General features: G+C 37.0%; 1 protein-coding gene across 10 annotated transcripts in view; it reads right to left on the bottom strand.

The window, feature by feature from the left end:
• NAV3 (neuron navigator 3) overlaps window positions 1–26,668 on the bottom strand; it is a 773,874-nt gene that overhangs the window by 111,352 nt on the left and 635,854 nt on the right. For all 10 annotated transcript variants that reach the window (XM_081822104.1, XM_081822099.1, XM_081822101.1 and 7 more), the window contains one exon: window positions 22,713–22,832. In XM_081822104.1, the coding sequence (XP_081678230.1) occupies window positions 22,713–22,832 (120 nt within the window). The remainder of the gene's footprint in view (window positions 1–22,712; window positions 22,833–26,668) is intronic.

Below are 26,668 nucleotides of genomic sequence, written 5' to 3'. Positions count from 1 at the left end.
ATTGTTGTCGATGTGTTTCTTTGCTTTTGTTATTAATTGGCTTATATAATTGGCTGCTCCCATGTTAGGGGCATAGATATTTACAACTGTTAGATCTTCTTGTTGAATAGACCCTTTAAGTAGGATATAGTGTCCTTCCTCATCTCTTATTACAGTCTTTGGTTTAAAATCTAATTTGTCTGATATAAGGATTGCCACCCCAGCTTTCTTTTTGTGTCCATTAGCATGGTAAATGGTTTTCCACCCCCTCACTTTCAATCTTTAGGTGTCTTTGGGTTTAAAATGAGTCTCTTGCAGACAACATATCGATGGATCTTGTTTTTTTATCCAATCTGACAGCCTGTGTCTTTTGATTGGGGCATTTAGCCCATTTACATTCAGGGTAACTATTGAAAGATATGAATTTAGTAAGAGATGTTTAAGAAATTGTGATATGCATAGATGTTTTCTTGGATCCCATATTTGCTGGTACAGTTTGTCTTTGGGCCTGCTATGTAGTGATTTGTTCCAGCTCATGTTGCCAGATTCTGGGTGACTCAAACTCTGTGCGGACCCCTGTAAAAGCAAGTCATTGCTGCCTAAGAGAAGGAAGACCTAGAAAGTTTGGCAGTCACCAAGGCAGTTGTATTTACATGAAGTTCTGAATAAGAGGACTTTAGTTGCTCCCTGAACTCCTCTTGAAAGAAGGACAAAAAGAGAAAGAAGTGGGATAAAGATCTTTTTGGTTTTCTCTTCCAGAGAAGACACTATTAGCAATACCTGTGAGTTTATACTCTAGTGCATTTCAACAGACTCCTAAAAGAGTAAAAGGACCAGTTGCAAAACTAATGTGATCATTGGGTCTACCCTCTTCATCTGTCTAGTTAAGATGATATTTGTAGTGATAATCCATTCACATATTCTATAATAACAGCATTTTATTTATTTTTTGTTGGAAAGAAAAGAATGATTGAATGAATTTTACATTTTAACCTGTTATATTTGTCTATAATATGCTATATATTTTTCTTCACATACATTTCAGAACCACTAAATAATTTTAATGTATTTTATATATTACATGAATTTTATATCTATAACAATAAGTATCATTGTTATTGCTATAATCATAAAAGAGATTTATATGTTAAGTGGATAACCAACATATAACATTGAATGAAGCTTACATACTACCTAGGTAAAAACAAATATGCCTATGAAGTAAGACTGGAAAATAAAAGAAAAATGGTAACATCAATTGTGTTGTGAGGAGCTGTGGGATTTTTTTCTATTGAGCAGAAGCTTTCTATGATATTGCTTTTGCAATAAAAATTAGTTGTATTAATCATGTTGATCTGTAAGTGAATATTCAAATTATTCTTTTATTAGTTCATCTGTAAAACTAGGGGAAAAAAATCCTAATTAAAGAAAAAGTATCTATAGGACTATAAAAAATAATCAGCTGACCATTGTATTTCTAAATACTTTGCATAATTTACAAGGAAAAAAAATCAAGAGGACAATTCGCTTTAGTGTTTGTACTTTATAAGCTATTATTTCCAGAAACAGACAAGAAGATGAGACCTTCCATTTTACGAAGAATCTTCTTGACCATTGCTAGGTTACCATCCACTAATACTGCTGTCATCAGATTGAAAAAAAAATCCAACAATGTAAAACCACATGTTAAATCCCACCCTGGTCACTACCCCACCTCCTAAATACCCATTTCTTGGCTGTGCATTGCAATTTGGTAAAATATAGATGCTTTGGGGTTCCTTCTGATTACATCAAATATCTTCCAAACTCATCTGTGCAGTACAGGACAGAATACACATGTGGATACCAACAAATCTTTAATCCTCCCTGAGGCTGTTGATTTTCAGCTAAAAGTCTGATTTCTAGAATTAGATCATACATGTCAAGGTCTGCTACAAAATCAGCTCTCATAGACGACGATTTATGTATCTTGGCAGCTTAGCAAAGAAATCCCCAATTTCAGTGAGATCAAGAGAACCATTTTTAGAAAATCACTGCCAGACCTGAAGCTAATTTCCTCTACTTCTACGACATCTGTAAGCCTCATATGGGAGTCTGGGTTTTAATCAGCCCTGCAGTCTAACAAATGGCTAGTGATGTTTAAAGAAAATAAACACCAAAAACCATTTCACAGGAAAACCACAAGATAGCATAAAAGAACAATATGGACGACAGGCTCTAGAACACATATTGTTTCATCAACAACTTTGAAGACTTAAAGGCATTTAATTCAAAAATAGGAAAAAGTGTTGGTGTCAAAAGGAATGTTCTTCACTAAGGATTATTTATTTTTTTAATAGTATGAAAGATGGTCAGAGAAATGGCTATATCCTTAACACACAGATATCTCTCAATGGCAACCATATTTCAATGGAAAGAAGGGATGGAAGAGAATGAAATGCAGAAATAAATCTGGGCTCAAGTGGACTGCAGAAATACTAAGAGCAAAATAGATATATCTTTTCAAGTGTTTAATTTTATCCAATTTTCAAGAGTTGCCTTCATTATTTCTTCAAGTCAAATGGAATAGTCCCTTGGTGGTGTTTAATTCCTTAAAAATTGTTTCATCACCATATGATTTTTCATGAAGCATAAAACTTAAGAAGTTGAAGGTAAACAGTACCAACACTGTCCAAAGAGTCTTTCATAATTTCACTGTGATAAAAATGCTGGTAGCAATAAATACGTGTGCTGTACAGCCATACTCCTGTAAGGAACAGAAGTAAGCACTTGGGCGTAATGAATCTAGAAATAAATATGTTATTACTCAAAGTGCTGCATACATTTTCTAATTGCATTTAATTCCTATTTGCATTTTTCACATAATTGGCTAATAATAAAAATCCCAGGCATTCTTGTTAAATTGTCAAATGAATTTTTAACACTAGTAAATAAAGAAGATATGCTTAATGGAAAGACTTCAAGAGAAGCAAAGGTAAACAAAGCCAGAGTTAATGTTTTCTTTCTGTAATTCTGTTAACAGTACTACTAATACCGATTCAATATTCAAAACAAGCCAGGAGCTGCTTTCAAATTTTAAAGGCCTAATCTCATTTAAGCTTCTCAACAGTCCTGTAAGGTAAATATTGTTACTATTTTGCAGAGAAGGAAACAGGTTTAGAGAAGTGAAGTAATTTGCCCAATCTGAACAAGTTACAAAGTGGGGAAGGTAAGCTCTTATCTTTGACCCGTAGCTTGTGTTTTTAATTTCTATGCCATATTGGATCTCCAATAAATTCATGTAATTCTGAACCTACGGCTGAGTGAGTCTAGGTGACTTAACAGTGGATCACCAATCCACATTTCTATCAGGATGCATTTTTACTTCACATTTGAGCTTGGATTTTTAAAATTTGTGAACCACGCTACTCTGTCCTATAGCTACACACCTCATCCTTCTTTGCCAAATGTAGGTGTTCCCGAATGATATGTTCTTGGCTCTATTCAAAATCCCCAGCCCTGAGCTTTCCCTAACTGCCAGATTTTCATTTCAAACTGCCTGCTTGAAGTTCCTGGATTTTCAACCAATACAATATGTATTTCTTACTGAATTCATCTTCTTCCTTCCCAAATCTGTCCTTTCTACTAGATTTTCTAGGTCTGCCCAACATTCTGACAATCACTTAGGAGGACAAAAACCAGTATGAATTGCCAATATAGCAAACGGTATTATTATTCACAAATATTCTATCCTCCCTTCCCTCTTTGTGGCTTATACATGCCTAAGTTTGACTTTGACCTTGGCCATGTGATGTGTTCAGCCAATGGGATATAAGCAGATATGACATATCCTACATTTTAGGGAGTAGTGTACTGTTTCTATCAGCTCTCTTGTTCTTTCTCTCTGTCTTAAGAAAAGATATAACAAACGGGCTACTCCTTTGGTCCAGATCTAGAGTGAGAAAACAAGTCAAGCCATTGAAGCCAACCTACAATTTGGCATACATAGAAAACAAGGAATAAATGCTAGTTATTGCAAGCCATTGATATTAGGGGATTATTTCTTGTTAGTACAAGATACAAAAATAGACTTTTGTTTTACTCTCATCTTGACATCAAATCCATTGCAATTTGTTTTAGTTCTACATTTGTAATGTATCTTCTATCTATTTATTTATTTATATACCACCACTACCCTCATTTTGTTGATCATTACTCATCTCTTTGATGCTTGCAATTCCTTATGCCTGTCTTTTTCTCTAGTTTCTGATCTATCAAGGTAACTCTTTCTCAAATGCAATTTGATCATTTCACTTCCCTATTCAAATATCATAAATGATTCTCCAAGTTGGGAGGGGGAGGTCTCATAGAAGACTAAGTAACCAATTTATCAAATTGTGCTATAGGTCCAGTCAGATGAGCAATGAGAAATAACCACTGGATTTAGCAATGTGTTTGACATCAATGAAAATCACTCTAACCTTAATAAGAAAGTCATTTCTTACTTTAGTAAGAACAGTTTGGGAAAAGTCGAGTACATTTAAGGGACAACAGAAAGAAATTACAGATAGCAAGATAATTAAAAAAAAACCCAAAAACCTCTTTTCAAGAGTTTTGGTTAAAAAAAGGACAGAGAAAGAGGGTAGGCTCAAGGGCAATATGGAATTTGGTGAGGGGGCTTTTGCTTTGTTTTGCCTTGTTTTGTTTGTGGTGACAGAGAAATCTCAACATGATGGTGCACTGATGGGAATAACCTAGTGGAAAGAAACAAACAAAAATTGATGATATAGGATAGCTTAGAAATAATAGAGCTATAATGCTGAACAGAAGAGAGTGGATGGGACTCAGTGCCTAACTGGAGAATTTGGCCTTGTACAGTAGCTGAGGCAGCTCCTACAGAGTAACAGGAGGTAATATAAGTGATTTGTAAGGAAGGAGGTAACCAGGGTGATGAGAGTTACATTTGGGTTGCTTCTGTTTTCTCAGAGAAACCTTAAACATGCTGACTGAGAATGAGAATGGAAAGAAGAGATCAGCGGTTTGAGGAAAAAGTACAAGTGTGAATTATTTGCCAAGAGAATGGAAGAGTGAGTGGATCAGGGAAATGCAGGATTTCTGGGAACACCAGGAATCCACTTGAGATTACTAGTCCTGAACTTACTATGAAATCAGTCTGCATGATTTTTCAAACTTTCTCATTACATTCAGCTGGGAAGGTACAGAGCAGATGAAATGTTGGACTTAATGAAAGGTTGAAATTTTGCTAGTCAATTAAGCAGAGAAAGGGGGAGCAGAGTAGAAGGGTATCTATATCTAATAAAGAGTTTTTTTTTTTATGAACCATGGACTCTAACTTGTACAAAGAATATGAGGATGCAATAAAAGTATGAGATTCTGACAAATTTGGAATCAATGGACTGCAGGTCCTGGTAGAATATTATTCACGATGCTGGAATAATAAAAGGAGTGAAATAAAAAGTAGAAGTGGTTATTGAAAATATGATATTCAAAATTGTTTTAATGAGAGGGTGAAGCTTTTATTAACAACCAGTTCTAGGATGTGACAGTGGGAGTGTGTGGCTAAGCTCAAGTGGAAGGCAAGATCATTGGAGTTATCGATAAGGTGTCAAGGTTCTGAGAAACGAGGCTGTTGCAAAGTGTATACAGATGCTGATCATATTATGACAAGAGCAGTATTGGAGAAAGTGACAAAAAAAAAAGAGTGAAAATCTTGAATAACTGAGGGAGAGTGGCTTAAGATTCTTGGAATGACAATACCATGGAGAGGTAAGAGGGGGAGTAGACTAATTGGAGGACTTTAAAACTGGATGTTTTTAGGGAGGAGGAGAGAAAATGTATTCAAAGAAGGACATTTACCCTTCATGCAGGCCCAGTGGTAGGAGGATTGTGCGCAAAGGACTGTACGGGAATCAGGCATGGTGGGAGAGGCAATTTACATTAACAATAAGATGAAGGATGTGATTCCAGAAGAGATTACTGATAGAGGCAATGTAGCTGACAGCAGATCTGAATTCTAAGAAGGACAGTAAAATTATTCCAAGTATTAGGGAGGAATTTTAAAAGGGAGGATTTACAGAACTATACAACTATGGGGATATGGGTATGAGGGAGAACCTTTTAATTATCATGTTAAATGTATGTCTTAAAAGTTTGATACATGTAAACACAAAGTTTGTAACATAAACACCTTCTGTTAAAATGTTAACGGAGGGGAACTATATCACACTCGCCTTTTAATAATAGATGAACGGAAATCACACATAGCACGTGTGAAGCAAAGTATCAAAGTATTCAACACTAATTTATTACCCTCAAGCTAAATCTTGCCAGGAAAAAAAAAAGTTAATTCAATCTAAAAGGAAATATTTTTCTTAAAACTTGTGCACAGATATTTCCAAAACAGGTCATTAATTTGATAAACAATTAAATTAAAAGAATTCATTAGCTCATACATGTATATTTGAAAACATGCATATGCCAGGGAATGAGCTAAATCAAACAGCGCCCAGGGAAATAGCTAATTAACCTTCTTGTCTTTAGGAATTTCGGCATTTTTAAATGAAAATTTATCTTTGTGGGCATGCCTGGGTGGCTCAATCAGTTAAGCATCCGACTCTTGATTTCAGCTCAGGTCAAGATCTCAGGGTTATGAGATCAAGCCCTGAGTTGGGCTCCACACTCAATGGGGAGTCTGCTTAAGATTCTCTTCCTCTCCCTCTTCCTCTGCCCCTCCACCCCCCCAAAATAAAAAAGAAAAATTATCTTTGTGGTGTAGTCAGAGGCAGAAATACACAGTGTGGGTTACAAAGGGAAAGGGACCAGTAAACCTGGAGGACTAGGCACTGAGATGCCTGACACCCAGGAGGATAAGCGGTAGCTCTAGGCCCTTCTCCTGGGACAGGGAGAGACAGTATCATTTCCACATAGGAAGCAGAGCGTCTCAGACGGGACTCTCTCCCACTCCAAGATCTGCCCCCATCAAATTTCCCCTGTGTGTAAATAGGTCTAGGCCAGGAGGTTCAAAGAGAAAGCAGCAAGAGACGAGGAGAGTGAATGATTGTTGATAGTGAGCAAGAGACTGTCAGGAGGATAGACAGCTGAGAGAGACCCTGATGACAGACTACACTTCCCTTATTCGTCTCCTGCCATTCACATCCCATAAAGGGCTGCAATCAGCATCCTGGGGCCCTCCAGCTGTGCTGAGCACCAAGAACTGTGTCTGTGCTAGACCCAACCTGATCCTCGCAGAGCTGAACGAACAGGCTCATTAGCTGGACCTATCTATTGGCAATAATAAAATAATAATAATAAACAATAATAGTGTTTGTTGACTCTGACCAGTAGATATTCTTTCAAGAAAAGAACATCCCTTTGAATCTGAAAGATCAACCTCACTCTCTCTTAACATATTACAGTGCTATACAGTTCATCGGATATTAAAGATATTATAACAAAGTAAATAACTGAATGTTTCATATACACATTAAACAAAGACTCCTATAACTTGATAGGTTTTTTTTTTTTTTCCTGAGGGCGGAAAAAAAATCAAATTCAGACTTCTTTATTTTCTGCCTTATTGCTTTTCCTCTTCATACCTGCTAGCTTGTCACATACATACAATCTCTAAAAAGGACCAGACTCCATTTATGATTGCTAAATTGCCGGTGGGTGACAGGATTTTGAATTAGCCTATTTGTTATTATCCTGTGCATGTGCTCTGCTAAATAAAGTCATAAGACAAACAAGTTTGAGATAATTAGATGGTGCTGATTGTACCTGCCGTATGCACTTGACTTTCATGATTAATTCTGTATCGAAGACTACACATATTGTCCTCTGTGAAACAGAGCACTGCAGTAGGAGAAAGAAGTCCAGGGTTCCTAGGACTACGAGCATCAATTTCAACACTACTATCTTACCAGGACTCCAATATCTTGGAAAAACTCCAAGGCAGCAGCCGATCAAGGGTTATGATCTATTTTAGGTAAAAACTAAACTATAATGGGAAAAGGTAAAATCTAAAATCATAATCCATACTGACGCCGACTGTGTTAATGAGCTGTTGTTATTACAATAACAATGGAGTCAGAAGGTTAAGGAAAATATCTCTTCAAAGTGTGGTGATGAACTGTTTAATCCAAAGAGAACATTTATGCAGGTGAAACTTTATTTTAAAAACATGTTTCAAGAGAGAAAACATTTAAAAGTTAATTTAAGGCTCACTCTATATATCACACAGACAACTTAATTTTACAAAAGGGTTCCCATGGATCTTTAGAAAATGAGAGAAAGAGGCCTGTTGTACTCCTGCTGCCTGCTTGTCAAGGGGATGTGATATTCTCCTTTCCCACCTTCTACTAGCCCTTTGTACTTTTAGATCTCAACCCACACCATGTGAGTATCTACTCCAGAAAAGATAATTTTAAGTGAGAAGAATCTGAGCTATACCCTATCCTTAAACTGCTCTAGTCAGAAATGTCAGAAAAGAAAGCCCATGTGGGCACAGTTTGAGATTCTATTGTCAACAGGATATGTGTGTGTGTGGAGGGAGGAACATGTTCCTAAGATATTAAAATATAAAGTAAACACATTTAATATTGTAATGTGTTCACTCTCCATGCTTCAGTTACCTTATTTGCAAAATGCAGAATACAATATCTTCGATTATTAATATAAAGCACTTAGCACAGCATCTCCTATATAGATAGGTGAATACAAGTCTCCTTCCCTTTCTGCCATACGTAGGGAAGCGAGTAAATCTCACTTATCCTGCATGGAGATGATGGAAACTCCATTTGGTGGACAGGCCTCATCACTTCTCCAGTGTTCTCTTTGAAGAGGGTTCCATTCTAGAGGTATGATCAGTGCACCAGAGTATCTAACCATTCTCTAACTGAAGAAGCCTCATGTTTGTTTTCTTATTTGTAAAGAAGTGAGTGTTTTAAAAAATCAACTTGGGACACCTGGGTGGCTCAGTCTGTTAAGCATTCGATTCTTGATTTTGGCTCGGGTCATGATCTCAGGGTTGTGGGATTGAGCCCCACATTGGGCTCCACCCTGAGCATGGAACCTGCTTGGGATTCTCTCCCTCTCCCACTGCCACTCCCCGCTCGCTCTCTTTCTGTCTCTGTCTCTCTCTCTCAAAATAAAAATCAACTCAACACTTTCTTCTGTGAAGACAAAGAAAAGGGGGAATTGTGCTTGGCACTATATAAGATTAAGACTTCAAAGAGGGAGGATACCATGCATTGTTTTGAAGCATATTTCTTTAAAAATTGATGACTATGGACTAATTTTTCTAAAGACGGTCTCGGGTAGGTAAGCTATAAATCTAGGTCGTTATATGTAAGAACCTCACACAGTGTTTTCATTTAAAAAATCTTGCAGAATTCCTGTGCTAGCCCATCCTTACCCTGGCTGCAGGGCTCAATCACACATAGGCTGTGCGTGCTGTGACAGCTTTAGCTACAAAAGGCATGACACCTCCTAACAACAAGGCACATTCGCAGATGGGGACGTCAAATGACAGATTGATTTTAGAGTCAGTTCTGTCGGCTGCCTGTACACAGGAGGATGTGATGTGTGGGAGTCTTATTCTTCATATATTTAGGGAACCAGAGAGCTAAGGCTCTTAACCAGCAGCATATTTACCAGAAATATGACCAAAATGAGTATTTTTTCTTATAATTTATTTTTGTGAATAGTGCTGCCCATTTGCTAAAATGATTAAGCATTCAGGTGACTGATACTCTGCCCCATTTTCTTCTGGGGGTTTTGTAAGGTGGAGGCAGCAGGTCGTACAGGGTCGTCTTTCCATTTTCTCTGTTGAGTTCTATTTGTCTGTTATCGTGCAGCAGGGGTGCTGAGAGAGAAGCTATGGCTTTCACTTTATAGGACAGAAAGAGGGAGACACAACTCTGATAACTTGTTATTTTACCTCCTACTAGCCATGGGGTTTGATGTAGTACAAAGAGAATGAGGGTGTTATGGTTGAATGGTATGCCACTCCCCTCCCCCAGCCAATGTCCCAGTCCTAACCCCCAGGCTTCAGAACATGACCTTATTTGGAGATGGGGTCTTTACAGAGTTATTAAGTTAAAGTGTGGTCATTAGGGTATGCAGTCATGCGATATGACTTGTGTTCTTATAAAAGGGGAAATCTGGGCACAGATACACACAGAGGAAGACAATGTGAAGCCAAAGAGAGATGACGGCAAATTCAAGCCCAAGATGGAGGCCTAGGACAGGTCGTTCGCTCAAGGCCCTCAAGAGTTAAACCTACCAACACCTGGATTTTCTACTTCTATTCTAGCCTCCAGAACTGTGGGACAATACATTCCTATTGCTTAAGCTATCCAATTTATGGTTGTTATGGCAGCCCTCATAAACATACAGAGAATAAATGTCAGGCCTAAGAATGGCTTGGAACAGGAGTCAGCAAACCATGGCTGTGGACCAAATCCAAATTATAGACCCTGTGAGCTAAGAATGTCCTTTACATTTTTACATAGTTGAAAAAGCTTCTGGCCATTTTTTTTCTCTCATCATCCAATCAATTTCTTGATTTTGCCTCTTACCCTGCAAAGCTTAAAATATTTTCTGCCTGACGTTTTCCAGAAAAGAATTTGCTGACCCTTGGCTTAGATAAGAATCAAGTTGAGTTCACTTTTAACCTTGTCATTTAATTGTTGGAAGTTCAGTTAACTTCACTGAGCTTTCTTAATATAGAATAAGTCTTTTTAACAACTCTCCTGATTTCACAGAATTAGTGTCAAGGAGTAAACAAAAAATGACATTGTGGAATAACTTAAGAAATGTAGAAAGGTCTATACACATATAATTGTATTTTTTTTACCAGAAATACTAATATAAACTATATATACACCAAATTTCAAAAGTCCATACTTTTACTCTATAAATTTTCTAAACTCAGAGATCAGTTCTGTGCTATTTTAGACAAAATCAAAACATACTTGAGAACTTTTTTTTAAGATCTTATTTATTTGAGAGAGAGAGCACTAGAGAGAGAGAGGGAGAGAGAGAGTGAGCATGAGTTGGGGACAGAGGGAGAGGGAGAAGCAGGCTCCCCGCTGAGCAGGGAGCCTGATGTGGGGCTTGCTCCCAGGAGCCCAAGGCAGACGCTTAACCAACTGAGCCACCCAGGAGCCCCATACTTCAGAACTTCTGAAGAAAATCGCCTTTGGATATCCTAGTATTATACTTTGCTGTTTAAGTTTTGGGTTGAGGGGCACCTGGGTGGCGCAGTCCATTAAGCATCTGACTCTTGGTCTCAGTTCAGGTCATGATCTCAGGGTCCTGAGACTGAGCCCCACATCAGGCTCCATGCTCAGTGGGGAGTCTGCTTGAGATTCTTGCTCCCTCTCCCTCTGCCACTCTCACTTGTGCTCTCTCTCTCTCTCAAATAAATAAATAAATCTTTAAGTTTCTGGTTTGAGTGTCTTGGTCAAAATATTTTTAAAAAAGACCACCAGCTAGAGAAAAATCAACAGATTGTACACCTTAAACTTACAAAATGTTGTATGTCAATTATATCTCAATTTTTTTTAAAAAAAGAGGCAAATAGCAATATTCCGGATGATATAGTTTCAAAAGGCATTCACACATGATAATTCTTCTCCATAAAGCCTTCAAATGTTAACATCCTTAACTACATGCTTCTTTTTAGACCTATGCTTAAAAAAAACCCAAAAAACAAAAACCTCTCCACAAGATAAAGAATAAATTCATTCATCACTCATTCATTTAAATAAATATTTACTGCATACTAGAAATGTATTAGGCTCAGTGCTAGATGCTAAAAATATAAAGTCAGATAAGACATGGCAAAAACCATCTTGATATGATGTGTAGAGCACTGTGCAGTACAAGATGCATGAGATGAAATGGGTTTCAGGACAACAGATGTATATTTTGTAACAAGAACTGCATTTGGAACTGGGGGTACAGGGATGAATGGGACACCGTCCCTATCCTTGGATACATCATAGGCTTCTGGGAAAGATGGACACATAAACAGAGTCTTCAAAATAATATAATAAACTATAAGACTGAAATATACCTAGTTCACAGAGGTGGTACAATGTACCTACTAGGGTTTTGAGGGGAGTTCACAGAGGAGACAACACCTGAAGCAAATCTTGCAGAACAAGTAAGAATTACGAAGGAAGACAGAATGGGTATCCCAGGTTGAGTATGGGATTCCAGGTCTAAGTGAAGGCATGAAACAGCAGACTTTGGGGGCGGTACAATAAATGATTCGATATTTTCAAAGTGTAAACTGTGAGTCCTGGCAAGGCATGAGACTTGTATACTGCTTATAGTGATTTAACGATTTGTGGTCAGTAAGCACATAGCAGATGCATGGGGCAAGTAGAGGGTAAATGATGGTCCTGAACAGATGGACTCACACCTCATTACCAAGGTTATAGGACCAAGTAAGGGGGAAAACTGGGAATCTTCATGTTTATCATACAAACTTTATTTAATTACTTTGTGCTCAGCCCTCAACTGTACCCTGCGTCCCATCGAGATGTCATATTTTTCCCTCTCCAGAGAATAATCTCCAGGCTTCTGCTATGATAGAAGAGGGACAGTTGCCCAGTTATTCATGGGTTGGCCTGGGAATCTGGGGATCTGATTACTTCTTCAAAACCCTTTGATCCAATTCCTTCCATTTTTTACTTCACATTTATCCCTACATCCCAAGGTAACCAATACTAAAATTCCCAAGCCTTTTGGGGTACCAATGGTGTGAATTGCATTGCTTCTTGACTTTACCCACTGTGTTCAGTGCTTTCCTGTGGCTGCTAAATCAATCACCATTCTCCCTTTGTTTTGCCATGTTCGCAGCTTTTTGCTATTGTTGTCCTCTGTATTCTGGCTCTTATGGCTTTATACCTTTAAAAAATTTTTCACTAACATATTTGGAAAGTTTTTATAGTAGCATTAGAGCTGCTATGATATTTGAATATGAAAATATTTCTACTATAAAATCAATAGCACCAAAATATTCTAAGAATTTAGCAGTTAATTGGAATCTGAACAGCATTTCTATTGGTTTTTACTATGATCAACCTATTCTAGCCACTATCCAATCAAACTGGCTTAGAAAAGATCAGGCGACAGCTAAATTAAGTCAAAATTGAAGCTGGAGAAGATTTTTAAAAAACTTGATATGGTTTTTTAATCTGCTTGTTTTACTTCACCTGTCCAAAATTATTTTTATTTTTTTTTTAAGTTGGCTCCAGCATGGAGACCAGTTCAGGGCTTGAACTCACGACCCTGAGATCAAGACCTGACCTGAGATCAAGAGTCGGACATTAAACCAACCGAGCCACCCAGGTGCCCCTATTTTTACTTTTATCTAGTAAATATTTGGGTTATCAAGCAGACATGGATTGTACAAACCATCTGGGATCAGAGGAGAATATACTGTTAGAGAAACAAATAATAGAGTTTTGTTCTGTAAGAAATAAGGTACCTCTGGATATTTAATTAAGGTTGAAGAAGAAGCACAGTTTCAGTCAACAGTGTTTACCTCAGCAGCAAAATCTGGCTGACAAAACTTTGTAAAAGTACAACAAATTCATGAATCCTGAGAATGTACAAAACCCTAAATATACATTTGAAATTTAAAAAAAAATCTAAAAAAAAAAATCTAAAGCCAAAATGATTTATAAAATTTAAGGAATGAGATTTACATGGAAAAATAAAATTAAATTCCAAATGTACATTTATGTACACATAGACACAAACATGCACATGTAGACATATGAAGCATCCTTTTCTATTGAGCTCAACATTTTATCTTTTTAGAACACAATACATGGATATAGACATGCAACCAGATAGGTAAGATTCTGCTAATGCCTTTGCCAATTCAATCAGAAATTTGATGAATGTCTTCAATTTAATGGTTGATTAAACAAACTCCTTAGTTATAATTCATTCTATATGCCAGAATTGCATGCAATCATTACAAGCCATAATTTAAAGTAACATTTAATACTATGTGTATTGTTTATTAGATAAGTTAAGAAAGCAGGATACTATATCGCCTAGATGGTATGACCCAAACTGTGTAAATGGAGAGGTGAGCACGCTTTGGAGGAAATACATCAAAGCAATACTCTTTGTTGTTTGGGGATGGGTGAGAAATAGATTATTTTTAGATTCTTTTTTCTGGTTACATGTATTCGGTGAATTTTCCTCAGTAATCACAGAAAACTTTATATAATAACAAAATAACTATTTAATTCAGAAAATAAGCACTCATTTGTAATGAAAACACTTATATTTGCAACTTATCTGAAAAAACATATGGAAGCTCTGCTAATGCGTAAAAATCCAGCTCATTGTGAATAACTTTAACCATTTCAAACACAAATTAAGTCAAGCAAGGAAAAGGAATATAAACAGAGTACATGTGACTCTATTAAACAAGTCCATGCCACCCACTCTATGCAGCTGGAGTGAGGAAGATGCAGAATCTATCAGCTGCCAGCCGGAAGCCCTCGATTTAATGATCCCAAGTTGAATGTCTCACCCCATTAGTTGGCCTGTTAAAAAAAGAATTCATCCCTAGTTCTTGCAGGGGAAAACACACACACACACAAGTGTTTCATGATAAAGATGGAACTTCTTAATCAAATTAAGCAATTAAATTAGTTGATACAGTCATTCCTATTTTATTGCTCTCTGTGGAAAAAAAATTTTGTACTATAAAAAGCCCACTTTGCTTTTCCCTTCATATAAATACTCTTTTAATATTTCTCTGCATATAACCTGAATATATTTCTCCTCTTTCTATTTTTCTAATGTTTCCTGGAGCCCATAAGAAATAAATATTTCAACACACATTAGGTTTCAAGATATATATATATATAGAACAAAACACTGTTAAATTGTTTTACTCATATTAACATACTAGCCAGCATTTGAGAATCTCTAACACATGTGACAATATTGTTGTCAATTTTGTTTTTAGGTTTATCAATCTGGAAGAGAATAGAATATGATTTATATACTGAGGGAACTTACCAACATTTATGAAGTTGAATAAAATATATTTGTTCATATTTTATAGGCATGTTTAGACCAAAATGGAAAAATGAAAGAATTTACAAAATCTGACAATGTACATCCAGGCATGATAAAAACATTTATCTAAATTAATAATGGTATGAATAATAGTAAGAGCACAGGAACTGGATTCAAATCATACCATTACAGTTAATTAACAACATGTTTCCAGGCAAGTTTCTTAATCTAAGAACTCTTTGCCTCATAAAATGGCAGTAATAAAAGCCACTTCATAGGGCTGTTGTAAAGATAAAATATAACAATGTATTTAAGTAATATGGCACGTTGGCTACACATAACTAGTCCTCAATGCTGATAGCTACTATAGCTAATTTTTATTATAACAACCTTGACTCCTCTTCTTCTTCCTCCTCTTTACTATCTTCATAAGATTATTAGTAAATTGTTTTGGAAGAAGATAAGGTAAAACTACTGCATAAATAAGAGTACTGAAGACCATCTCTTCTGTTAGAAGAATATCCTGTAATGGCAAAGTTTAACTATGGCCAAGTTTAATGTCAGGAGCTGTCCTTTGAGGAGGTGGTAGAGCTTAGAGCCACCTGGATGCATGGTTAGAAAAATATTAAAAGGTATCCCAAACAAAAATATCTACAGCTTGGGCTAGTTGGATTTTCCACATATCCTTTCAATCTCAATGGCTTAAGCTTTCATAATCCCTACTCTAATTCCCTTGAATACAGGGTCCCCCAGGATTGAGCACAGTGCTTGGTAGAGGGCAGGTTCTCAATAGTGTTTCTGGTGTGAATTTAATTCTATGAGGGGTATTACATAAAAGTACTAGAAGTTTGAAAGATTATTCACAATGAGGTCAGTTAATTCTGAGAACTGGAAGACAGGAGAGAAGTTCAGCAGCAGTTCATAAGCCTGCAATGGTAAGCAAGGGTGTCAAAGGGAAGTTGGAAGGGCAAATTTTTCTACATCTCTAATATTTTGCACTGGTCTCTTTCTACTTAGAGTAAAGAAACAAGAGCAAAAAAGGGCAGGCCATTTTATTATGAAGTGAAATAATTATATTTACTTTATCTATTTCCATCTCAGCCTATTAATCTTTTTTGTGTTTGCTTTTAATTACAATGGAAAGCCAGTAAGCTAATGAAGGAAATACTTAAGATATGGGACTATACTGATTCTGTGATTATACTAGAAAATATCAACACAGAATAGGATGAATTATTAGAGTGTACACACACTAGTGACAAGCATCATGAAGCTGACCCCTTGAGATATTTGCTTGATGGCTTAGGAGAAATCTCTGTTGCCTTCACTTCTCCTATTTGGAGAACTTATGGAAATATCAAAGGCCTCCCATCCTTAGAAATGAGGCCTCACATGATTTTGTGAGAATCTGCCATGACTCCCTTTGTAAAGGCAGTACAGGATTCTGCACATGGATACCAACTGTAGATGTAGGGTGAAGGATCCAAAATATCCCACTGTGAAGAGTTCCCTTTTTTCTGAACTCCCCTTATTTGCCTAAAAGTAGAGCCTCCCAAAATAATTCATAAATCATAAAGCCCCTCCCTGGGAGTTCTCTAACCAGAGAAGATTGACTCCTGTCACCAGAGATGAGAAGTAAGGACAAGAAATCACCTAAACAGACATTGTCACAAAACTATCATATCTCTCATCTCTTCTTCAAAGTGTCCTTTTATTTTTCCCAGAAGTCCTTTGTTTTCCCTTCTTCCACTCCCCTTCCCCTATTAAGAGAGTAAATCCTAAGACTTCTCATCACAAGGAGAAAATTTTTTTCCCTCTTTTCTTTTTATTCTATCCATATGAAAAGATGGATGTTAACTGAACCTTGGTGGTAATCATTTCACTATACATGGAAACCAAACCACCATGCTGTATGCCTTAAACTTATGCAGTGATGTATTTCAATTATTTTTCAATAAACCTGGGGGAAACACAGATGATATTTAAATCCAAATTCTAATTGCCTCCTTGAGTCACATTTTCCGTCACTTCCCACATACATTCATAAATAAAAACCTGTCTTATTTCTTGATAATTTCATTTACAGTATAATTTGCAGGCCCCCAAGCCCTCAACCTAAGAGGACAGAGGAAAAACCCCTGACCACCCCAACAAGGGATTTAGTATGACAAGTGTTTCGTCCTAGACTTCCCTTGATAAATTGATTTATAATGACTGATAACCTGAGGGCCATGTGAAATCATGACAATCCCTTAATGCTTTTTCTAAACTCTTCCATCAACTGTGATTTCAGCATCTGAACTGCAGTATCACAAATCAAGCCAATCTGTCAGTTAGTACAATACAAAAATCACAATTTCTATGATGTATTATGCTTTTATATTTTCAAAAGGTCATGATTCAACACACAAAGATCAGTAAAAAATACGAATAAACTGATTAGTTTACAGTTGAAATTAACAATTACAGATTTAAGAATATGCTTTAGATAGCAATGTAATAGATAATCCAGAATGGGCCTGGACTTGTGGAATTTTGTTCATTTTCCAAAAAGAGTTTCTCACCTGGAGATTTATCTTTCTCTCCTTTGAGACTCATTCTGTCATTATATTGACTTGATGTCATGTGGATAAATCATCTTAATAACCAAATTCTGACTTCTAGAAACTTGAGTAACTCAGGCTATTGCTTGTACCTTGCTTGATCATCCAGGAGAGCACTACCTCTCAAATGTTAAACTTCATACTATTCTATGTTATTCTTTGGTATAAACCTTCTCCAATTAACTTCATTTGTCCATGGAATTTGACATTGTTGCCTCATTCCTCCACTCTCCATTTCAAAAATATCAGTTAGCCCTATTTGTTCTTCAATTTCGTGTAGGAGCTCTTTTCTCTGCCTCTTCAGTGGTTTCTCTCCTTTTATTCACTCTTTTAATGTCAAGCATTATTCTCAGGGCTTGTTTCCCCAATCTACATCACAGATACAAACGTGCCCTTAGCCTGCACAGTGCTGATTCACATAGTGGTTTAAACAAAATTAATTAGTTAGCGCCACTGAGGGATGCTATGGCTGGGAAATGGACCTGAGATTGTCCTGTCTTACATTATAAACTTGGAAATGTGCTCAAATAGTTTTGCCTCAATTACTAGGCTGGCTTCTCATGACTGGTAGTGTTTTCTTTCTGTACACCTGGTATCATCACCAGTGTGTATCTGGGGGTAACTTTAAGGCACTAGGAAGTTTACACGACCATACATGAGAACGTACACTATCTCTTGCTTTGTATAGGCTTCTCTCTAATTTCCTACATTAACTGCCATTGAAGAAAATGTATATCTTTAACTATCTATTGATCTTATAGACCTATTAACAGTTTCCTATATGTGAAAATTAGGAGAGTTCTCACAAGAGTCCAGAGTCTGACTTCACTTGAAAAATCAAATGGTCTGGCAATCGTTAGCCCCTCCTTTCCACATTTCTGCATTTCCACAGGCAGCAACCTCCAAACCTAAGAGTGGCTGCCATCTTTAGACTGGTCATGTTTAAGATATCCTTTCTGTTTCATTCATTTCACATGATCTTCCTGACCCTGAAGGATGTGAGCTTAATAATGCACATACTATATATAGTCAGTACTTTAATTCAGCATTTATATAGGGATTAACCTATATCTCCAATAATAAAACCACCTGGGAGTTACACAGTGGGATGGATTGAACACTGCCCCTCTCCCCCCAAATTCATACTTTGAAGCCCTAACCATCAATATGATTATATTTGAAGAAGGGCCTTTACAGAGATAATTAAGGTTAAATGAGGTCATAGTGGTGGGGCCCTACTCTGATAGAACTAATGTCCTTATACGAACAGGATGAGATGTGAGAGATCTTCCTCTTTCTCCCCAAGGGAGCACAGAGGAAAGGCTGTGTGAGGACATAGCAAGAAGGTGACTGTCTACAAACCAGGAAGAAAGCTCTCACTGGACAATGACTTCTCCAGCACTGTACTCATGGATGTGTAGCCTTCAGTACATACCTGTTGTTTAAGCCACCCAGGCTGTGTATTTTATCAAGGCAGCCTGAGCAGAGTACTACACACAGACCAAAACCCAGGTTCCTTGAGAAATGGTGTCCCCATTCCCACTCTCCAACTAGAAGCTCATCACTTCCTGAGCAGTCTACCTGTCTTTGTGCCATCTCTCTTCACTATTTGCTACAGGTGAGTTATTTTTTAAAAATAATCAGTATAACACATGCTCTTGCTTTGAAATGTAAAAATAAAACTAATTAAAATTAGTAAAATAGCTCCTTATCACTTACATTTACCAATTTACTAAAATGAACCAAGCACTAACATTTTTCATTTTATTTAAAAGACCCCTGACTAAGGTAGCCGGGAAACTGTTAAGTACATGAGGTAAAGGGCCCAAGTCCTTGTACTGCTATAACCACTAAGTGAAGGCATTAGGCAAAATCAGCATTTCTTAAAATATCACAGGAACAAATTATTATAGAGAAAAAAGTGGGGGAATCAGTGATTAAAAAAAGCTTTTAGGGAGCACTGAATTAAATCTTAACAGTTTTCATTTTGAAATACAGGACTTCTGAGTATCTTTTTTGAGTAAAACTAAGCAAAGACATATTCCTTAGAGCTATTCTTGCCTATCCTCTTTGGAATGGATATCAGAATTAAGAAAGCTTTATGAAACAACATCCTGTATGAGGAGATTTTTAAATTAACAGAAGGACTTACACAATTATAATATTTAATACTATGCATTTTTAAATTATGTACATCCCAAATCACTTCCTGAATATAGAATTTAAAAGAGCTTCAGACTTATGATACAATAAAAGACAAACTGCTATCTCTACTGAGAGCAGGATTTTCCCTATTACCTTATTGGTGTTTAATATATACAAGTGATTAAAGTGGTTTTTGTATTCCTTAAATTCTACAATTCTTTCAAAAATGCAATTCTCAGAAGCTGGATCTAACAAATGGAGACAACTTATGTCAGGTACGACATGTCATAATTTGATTTAATTTAAAGATTAGTGCCAGTGTTATTTTAATACTCTCCCTTGACAGAGCACAGCTAAAATAGTGAATAAAAACTTCAAAATGTCATTTTTTTAATGTTTAAATGTTCATGCCAAGTGTTCATGTTTTCATCAACCTGGCATCTGGTTGTTAATTTTAAGATAGTGATTTGCTAACTTTAGTATCCATAAGAATTGCCTAGAGGGCCTGTTCAACACTGCAGAGTTTCCCCTTCAGTAAATCTTGGATAGAGCTAATCTGCATTTCTATCAAGTTCCCAAGAGATACTGATGCTGCTGATTTAGTTACCACACTTTAAGAACCACTGCTTTCACAGGTCTCAATTTATCAGACACACATCTGGGTTTTCCCCGTTGGTCTGAGGTTCCTCAGCCAGGCACCAAGCTGAGCCTTATAGGAGCAAGGAGAGCTGGTTACCCCAACGATCTCCAAAATAAGGCTCCTTTGTATCGATTCCTAGGTTCTGCCACCACAATCTCATTTCCTAAAGACCAACAGACTGTCCCCCACCTTTAATATTTTCTACTGTCAGCTAAGAATGTGTAGGTCCTTAGTTTCAAAATGTAGTCCATATTGTGGATTTCTTCCCCTTGAAACACTGCTTCCTGTTTTTCCACATAACCCCTTCCCTCTCTTACATAATATCCTTGCAGAATGTTGGCTCTGGCCTCATTTGCCTCTCTACCCAGTTGAACTCTATTGCTAGCTGTATATGAATATATATAGCTTATATTCATTCCTTTGTTCTTTCACTCCATAAGCATTAGCTAAAATCTCAAAATATAATGAATGTGACAAAAATTCTGCATTCATGGGCTTACATCATAATGGGGGAGATATAAGATAAGCATGTAAACAAATAAGTAAGTATGACATATTCCAGGAGCGATGCGATACATTGAAGAAAATATTATAAGGTAATGGGTAAGAAAGTGCAAATCAAATGTATCTTAGCCTCTCTGGAATCATTTCTCTGAGAAGGCAGCATTCAGCTGAAATTGAAATGTTGTGATGGAGGAAATAATGCAGCAAATGTAGAAAAGGGCATTTCAGATGGAGGAAGCATCAATTCAAGAGCAGAAAGGAGTCCAGGCTGGTTGAAGGAGTCAGGAAGGGAAAATGGTTGAAGAGTTCATGTTGGTGGTTGGGGAGTCAAAGTTTTTCATAATCCTTTTGTAACCACCTGCTTCTCTCACACAAACCTGGTCTACAGACTAGATATGTCTATCCTACTCTCCTAGTGGAAACTGTCCTCTGGCCAACAGGAGTGAAAATATCAACAGCATTATGTGAAGAGCATTTGGAGCCCCAAATCTCCTCCTTGCCTCAGCTCAGAAGATGGCTGCCATGTCTATTCTCACCTCAGTAGAAGTCTACGGTTTTATTCTCCGGAGAGGTCTCTGAACTACAGGATACCAGGCACATACTCAAACCCTTAACCCCTCACTCCTAACCCCAACCCTAACCCTAACGCTCTGGAGGGGTCTCTGAACTGCAGGATACCAGGTACATACCTTCACCCTAGATCTGAGAGCGTGGCTTCCTGAACACATGATAAGAAAAGCTGAGAAACAGCCTACTTATCCTGGAGAAGACCCCAAATATTTAAAAATTGGTGGTATTTCTGAAAATGGGTATGAAGGTAGAGATAAAAATAGAAGGACTAATTGAATATCTATTTAAAGAGTATTTAGAGTCCTAAATCCTCCCCCCGCCAAATACATCAACAGCATTTGAGTGAGGAGAAACAGACGACTAATATCAGAATTCAAGCCTTTTGAGTGGGCTATGTTAAAATGCGCAATGAATTGTGCACAGTTCTTAACTTCAGAATGTGGATGCACTAAGTCACAACCTTTTGTCCTCTTACTCAATGCTGATTTTAGTAAAGAACCACTCTAGGTATTGATATATCATAGTTTAAGAAATGGCAATCCCTTCCTGATGAATAAAGTCAAAATTTTGAGTGAAGAGAGGGCAAAATCAGGTCAGAAGGATGTCTTACAATATTATTTTACAAGAACAATATTCTCTAACAGCAGTGATTCTGATCAAATTGACATAACAACTTCCAGCAAAATCATAACTAGCATATGAAGCAAGCACGCACACATGCACATACACACACACACACCTTTAAACAATCTGAAACAATTACAAAACAGAAATTAGCCTAAAGCAAGAATTGTATGCTTTCAACAAACCCCTCAAGAAAAGCATCAAGTTTATTATACCTGATAATTTGAATTATGTTTTAATCATTATATCATTAGCCTCCAGGTAAATCTGATAATATCCAAACCAAAACAAACTTATCAGGCAGAGGTCTTTTCAAGGAAAGAATATAAGTCTATGTGTATCATTTTGCTTTTACAGATGTTAAAATTTGCTGCCACATAACTGAAAGTTGTTAAATATTCTCACCAATGCAGTAAATAGAGCTAAACAAGTCTTGTAAGAAAAACCAGTTTAGTTTTTTAAAATATTTCAAAATAATTATTATATTGAAATAAAAAGTCCTTTGACTTATACTGTCAAACTCCTAGGATCTCATTTATGAAATTGCTTTATGTGGTTCTCACCATTGTACATGCTGATAGCATTACCTGTCTGCATCCACTGTCACATCATGAACTCCTCTCTGGATGACCTCTCTGGAAGTGGCTGTGTCCGGTATTCGGTTCAGACTTCTAGTATACAGGTTGAGCCCTCCATCTGTCATGTACCTGAAAATAAATGTGTAATTAATCAACAGAAAATTAAATGATCTCATCTGTATAATTTAACTTAATAAACAGTGTTCACAACTTTCAATAATTATGCAAATGTGCTTTATTACAGTTTTTTCTATATAAACATTTTACTCACCAGGAAGAATTAGAGTATTTTTCAAGTTTATTAGGAAATCAATCTTCCTTACTACAACAAATAACTAGCCTATGTAAAACCTTCATTTTTTCCCCTTTTGTTACCAAAATTTTGAACAGTCTTGGAGATAATTTAACATTTGAAAAATAAGAGCAAGATCATTTCATTTTGTAAATACCATTTTTGAAGCACTGAAAGTCATAGGAGTAATGGAATATTACTAAACTTAAAATTAGATTAAGTTATTTGGTAAGTAATATGTATTGACCACAAGGATAAAATAATAGCCAAGATGCATTAAATGTTTACAATGTTGCCAGGAACTGTTCTAAATAGCTTACATGCAACACTTATTATCACCACATTAGAGAAAGAAAATAAGTAAGCACAAAAAGGTTAAGTAACGCAATGCTACTCAACCAGTCATGGCAGAACTAAGACATAAATCTAGAAAGTGGGCTCCACAATGATCTTAACCACCATGCATTACTATCTGAAGTGAAGGGCCATACTGTCTGACCCACTTCGTGTCTTTGAGAACTTCCTTGCCATCACAGGACCACCACCATTGCGAAGGGATGGTAGACCCCAAGAGTTATATTACTATTGGTAATCTTGCTTCCTCGGCTGTGGAGGACTAGGACACATTGTTTAATCTCCTACCCTATGCTGGGCTAATCAGGTTTTTCTTTCTTGAGAACTAGGATTAAAAGGCAGCTCTCCTCAGTCTTTCTGTGTGAATAGAGTTGATGATAATGAACGCCCAGGAGATGTATTTTTCTCCAGCAGATGTAAGGAGCCACAGAGAAAGCTGGTCAGCAAAGTAAAAACAATGACCCAGGTGCACAAAAGGAAGCAGAGACACTTGGCCCCGTGGTTTCAACTTCACAACTTGTCCTTGGGTTCTAAGAGATATTCTTGCTTCTTTATAATCATGTCTCTAATTTGCTTAAGCAAATTTGAGTTGATTTCACTTTTTGTAATTAAAAATATTTAATCATGGCCATATTGAAGACTAACCAAATAGTTAAAGCTAGGATTATGAAACTGGCTAATTACTTACAAGATCAATAAATTCTGTCCTTACTAATTGAAGGAGCTTGAACAAGTTTCTTTCTTTTTTTTTTTAAAGATTTTATTTATTTATTTGACAGAGAGAGACATGCAAGAGAGGCAACACAAGTAGGGGGAATGGGAGAGGGAGAAGCAGGCTTCCCGCGGAGCAGGGAGCCCGATGCGGGGCTCGATCCCAGAACCCTGAGATCATGACCTAAGCCGACGTCAGACGCTTAACCAACTGAGCCACCCAGGCCCCCCCCCGAACAAGTTTCTTAAACTCTGCCTCAATTTCTTCCTCTGAAAATGGGAAGAATAAAATCTGCAGGTAGATTTTATGATAAAGGAAAAATACACAAAGCTCTTTATATGAGAACCTTATAACAGGTAGCTACTTGTTATTCACAAAGTCTCTTCCACATATTTTGAAAAGGAAACAGATGAATTTTATATACAAAACACTAACTAGTTCTACTGCATTATCCTTATAAGGGACTCTACATAGTGAGTTTTCCTGATCACTAAAGAATTTAATCCCACCAAAACAGAAAAAATAAAGGAGGACTTTGGCTCCAAAATGTATTGAACACTGATATACTCTTTTAAATAAGAAATACTAGCTATAATTTAACTTTTTTTATAACTAATTCATGATTAGGAGCATCAATTAAATTAAACAAAGAGTGAAGGGATATTTGTTCTTCTTGTGTTTTAATTTGTCAGCTGCCCCATGTTGGTGGTGTGTTTCAGGGCTTATTCTTACTTCCAATTTCTTATCATATTTCCCACACAGTTTTCAACCGGTATCTAAATGTTTTTATTGACTTGTAGGGCGGAGTGTGTGGAAATTCCTGGTAAAGTAAAAGTGTATATTGGCAAATCCCCCCTCCCCTTTTTTAAACTGCCGACATGCTTAATCCTAACCTTAACCTTGGAGGAAGTTGTAACAATGTATACATGTTATGCTTCATGTATGTCTCATTGGTCTGTCTTCTTCATCTGTATATCTCCAAAATTGTTTAGCAAAGTGTTTTGTATATAATTGGGGATCAACAAATATATTATGTTTGTTCAGCTGGATTCAAAAGGCTTCCATATTGTAAAAAAAAAAACAAAAAAAACATCATAGCTGATTTCAGTAATTTTACCCATGATGGTGTTGCATGAAAACAAGAAATAAGATGACAGATCACTTCTACTAGAAACATAACCTTTCAATTATTCAATACTTACAGAAGAGTAAGTTCTATAGACATAGGTCAACTGTTCTGAAAACTGATTTCAAAAAAAAAATACGTTTAAAAGTTCCATAAATTAAGAAAAAAAACTATTTTTTCAGGAAGCATTTTAAAGGATATTCATTTTTCTTGGGCCCTTCAATTTTCTAGTTAATATCAAATAGGCTTACAACAGGTATTAATTGAACCAAAAAAATACTCAGTTATAGTTCCTCTGTTTACACAGACACACTCTCATTTGAATGTTAGTAGGGTATTTTCATAACAGAACCATGATTCGGTTACTTAAAAAACAACATACAGTATTGAGGTTCCTCAAGAAGTTAAAAATAGAGCTACCCTACAACCCAGCAATCGCACTATGAGAGATTTACCTCAAATATACAAATGCAGTGATCCGAATGGGCACCTGCACCCCAATGTTGATAGTAGCAATGTCCACAATAGCCAAACTATGGAAAGAGCCCAGATATCCATCGACAGATGAATGGATAAAGAATATAAGATATATGTACAATATTACTCAGGTATCAAAAAGGATGAAATCTTATTACATCGATGTGGATGGAACTGGAGGGTATTAGGCTGAGGGAAATAAGTCAATCAGAGAAAGACAATTATCCACAATATATGTGGAATATAAGAAACAGAGCAGAGGATCATAGGGCAAGGGAGAGAAAACTTAATGGGAGGAAATCAGAGAGGGAGACAAATTATGAGAGACTGTTAACTCTAAGAAATAAACTGAGGGTTGCTGGAGGGGAGGTGGATGGGGGGATGGGGTAACTGGGTGATGGACATTAAGGAGGGCACATGATGTGAAGAGCACTGGGTGTTATATGCAACTGATGAATAACTAAACTCTACATCTGAAACTAATGACGTACTACTTTATGTTGGCTAATTGAATTTAAATTAAAAAAAAAAATTGGCTTTTGGGGGCGGAGCAAGATGGCGGAGGAGTAGGAGACCTGGATTTCGTCTCCTCTCAGGAATTCAGCTGGATAGGGATCAAACCATTCTGAATACCTACAAACTCAACAGGAGATCGAAGAAAAGAATAGCAACAACTCTCTGAACAGAAAAGCGACCACTTTCTGGGAGGTAGGACGTGTGGAGAAGTGAATCTGAGGCGATATTCAGGAGGATAGATGGTGGGGGAGGGGCCTCCGTCAACCGCTTCTGGCAAGTGATAGAGCCGCGGAGCACAAAATCGGAACTTTTAGAAGTCTGCTCTGCTGAGGGACCTCACGCCAGTGGCTAAGCGGGGGGTGGAACCCTCGTGGGACAGTGTGGACTCAGGACCCTCAGGGTCACAGAAAGACCGGGGGTGCCTGAGTGCGGCAGAGCTCCCAGGTATCGGAGCAGGGAAGCCAGCTGCAGAGACGGAGCCAAGGCAC

This window comes from Leptonychotes weddellii, chromosome 5 (assembly GCF_054177405.1).
Source record: "Leptonychotes weddellii isolate Sample4059 chromosome 5, ASM5417740v2, whole genome shotgun sequence".
NCBI lineage: Eukaryota > Metazoa > Chordata > Mammalia > Carnivora > Phocidae > Leptonychotes > Leptonychotes weddellii.
The sequence above is the reverse complement of the archived record's forward strand: the minus strand, read 5'-3'. Positions and strand labels throughout refer to the sequence as shown.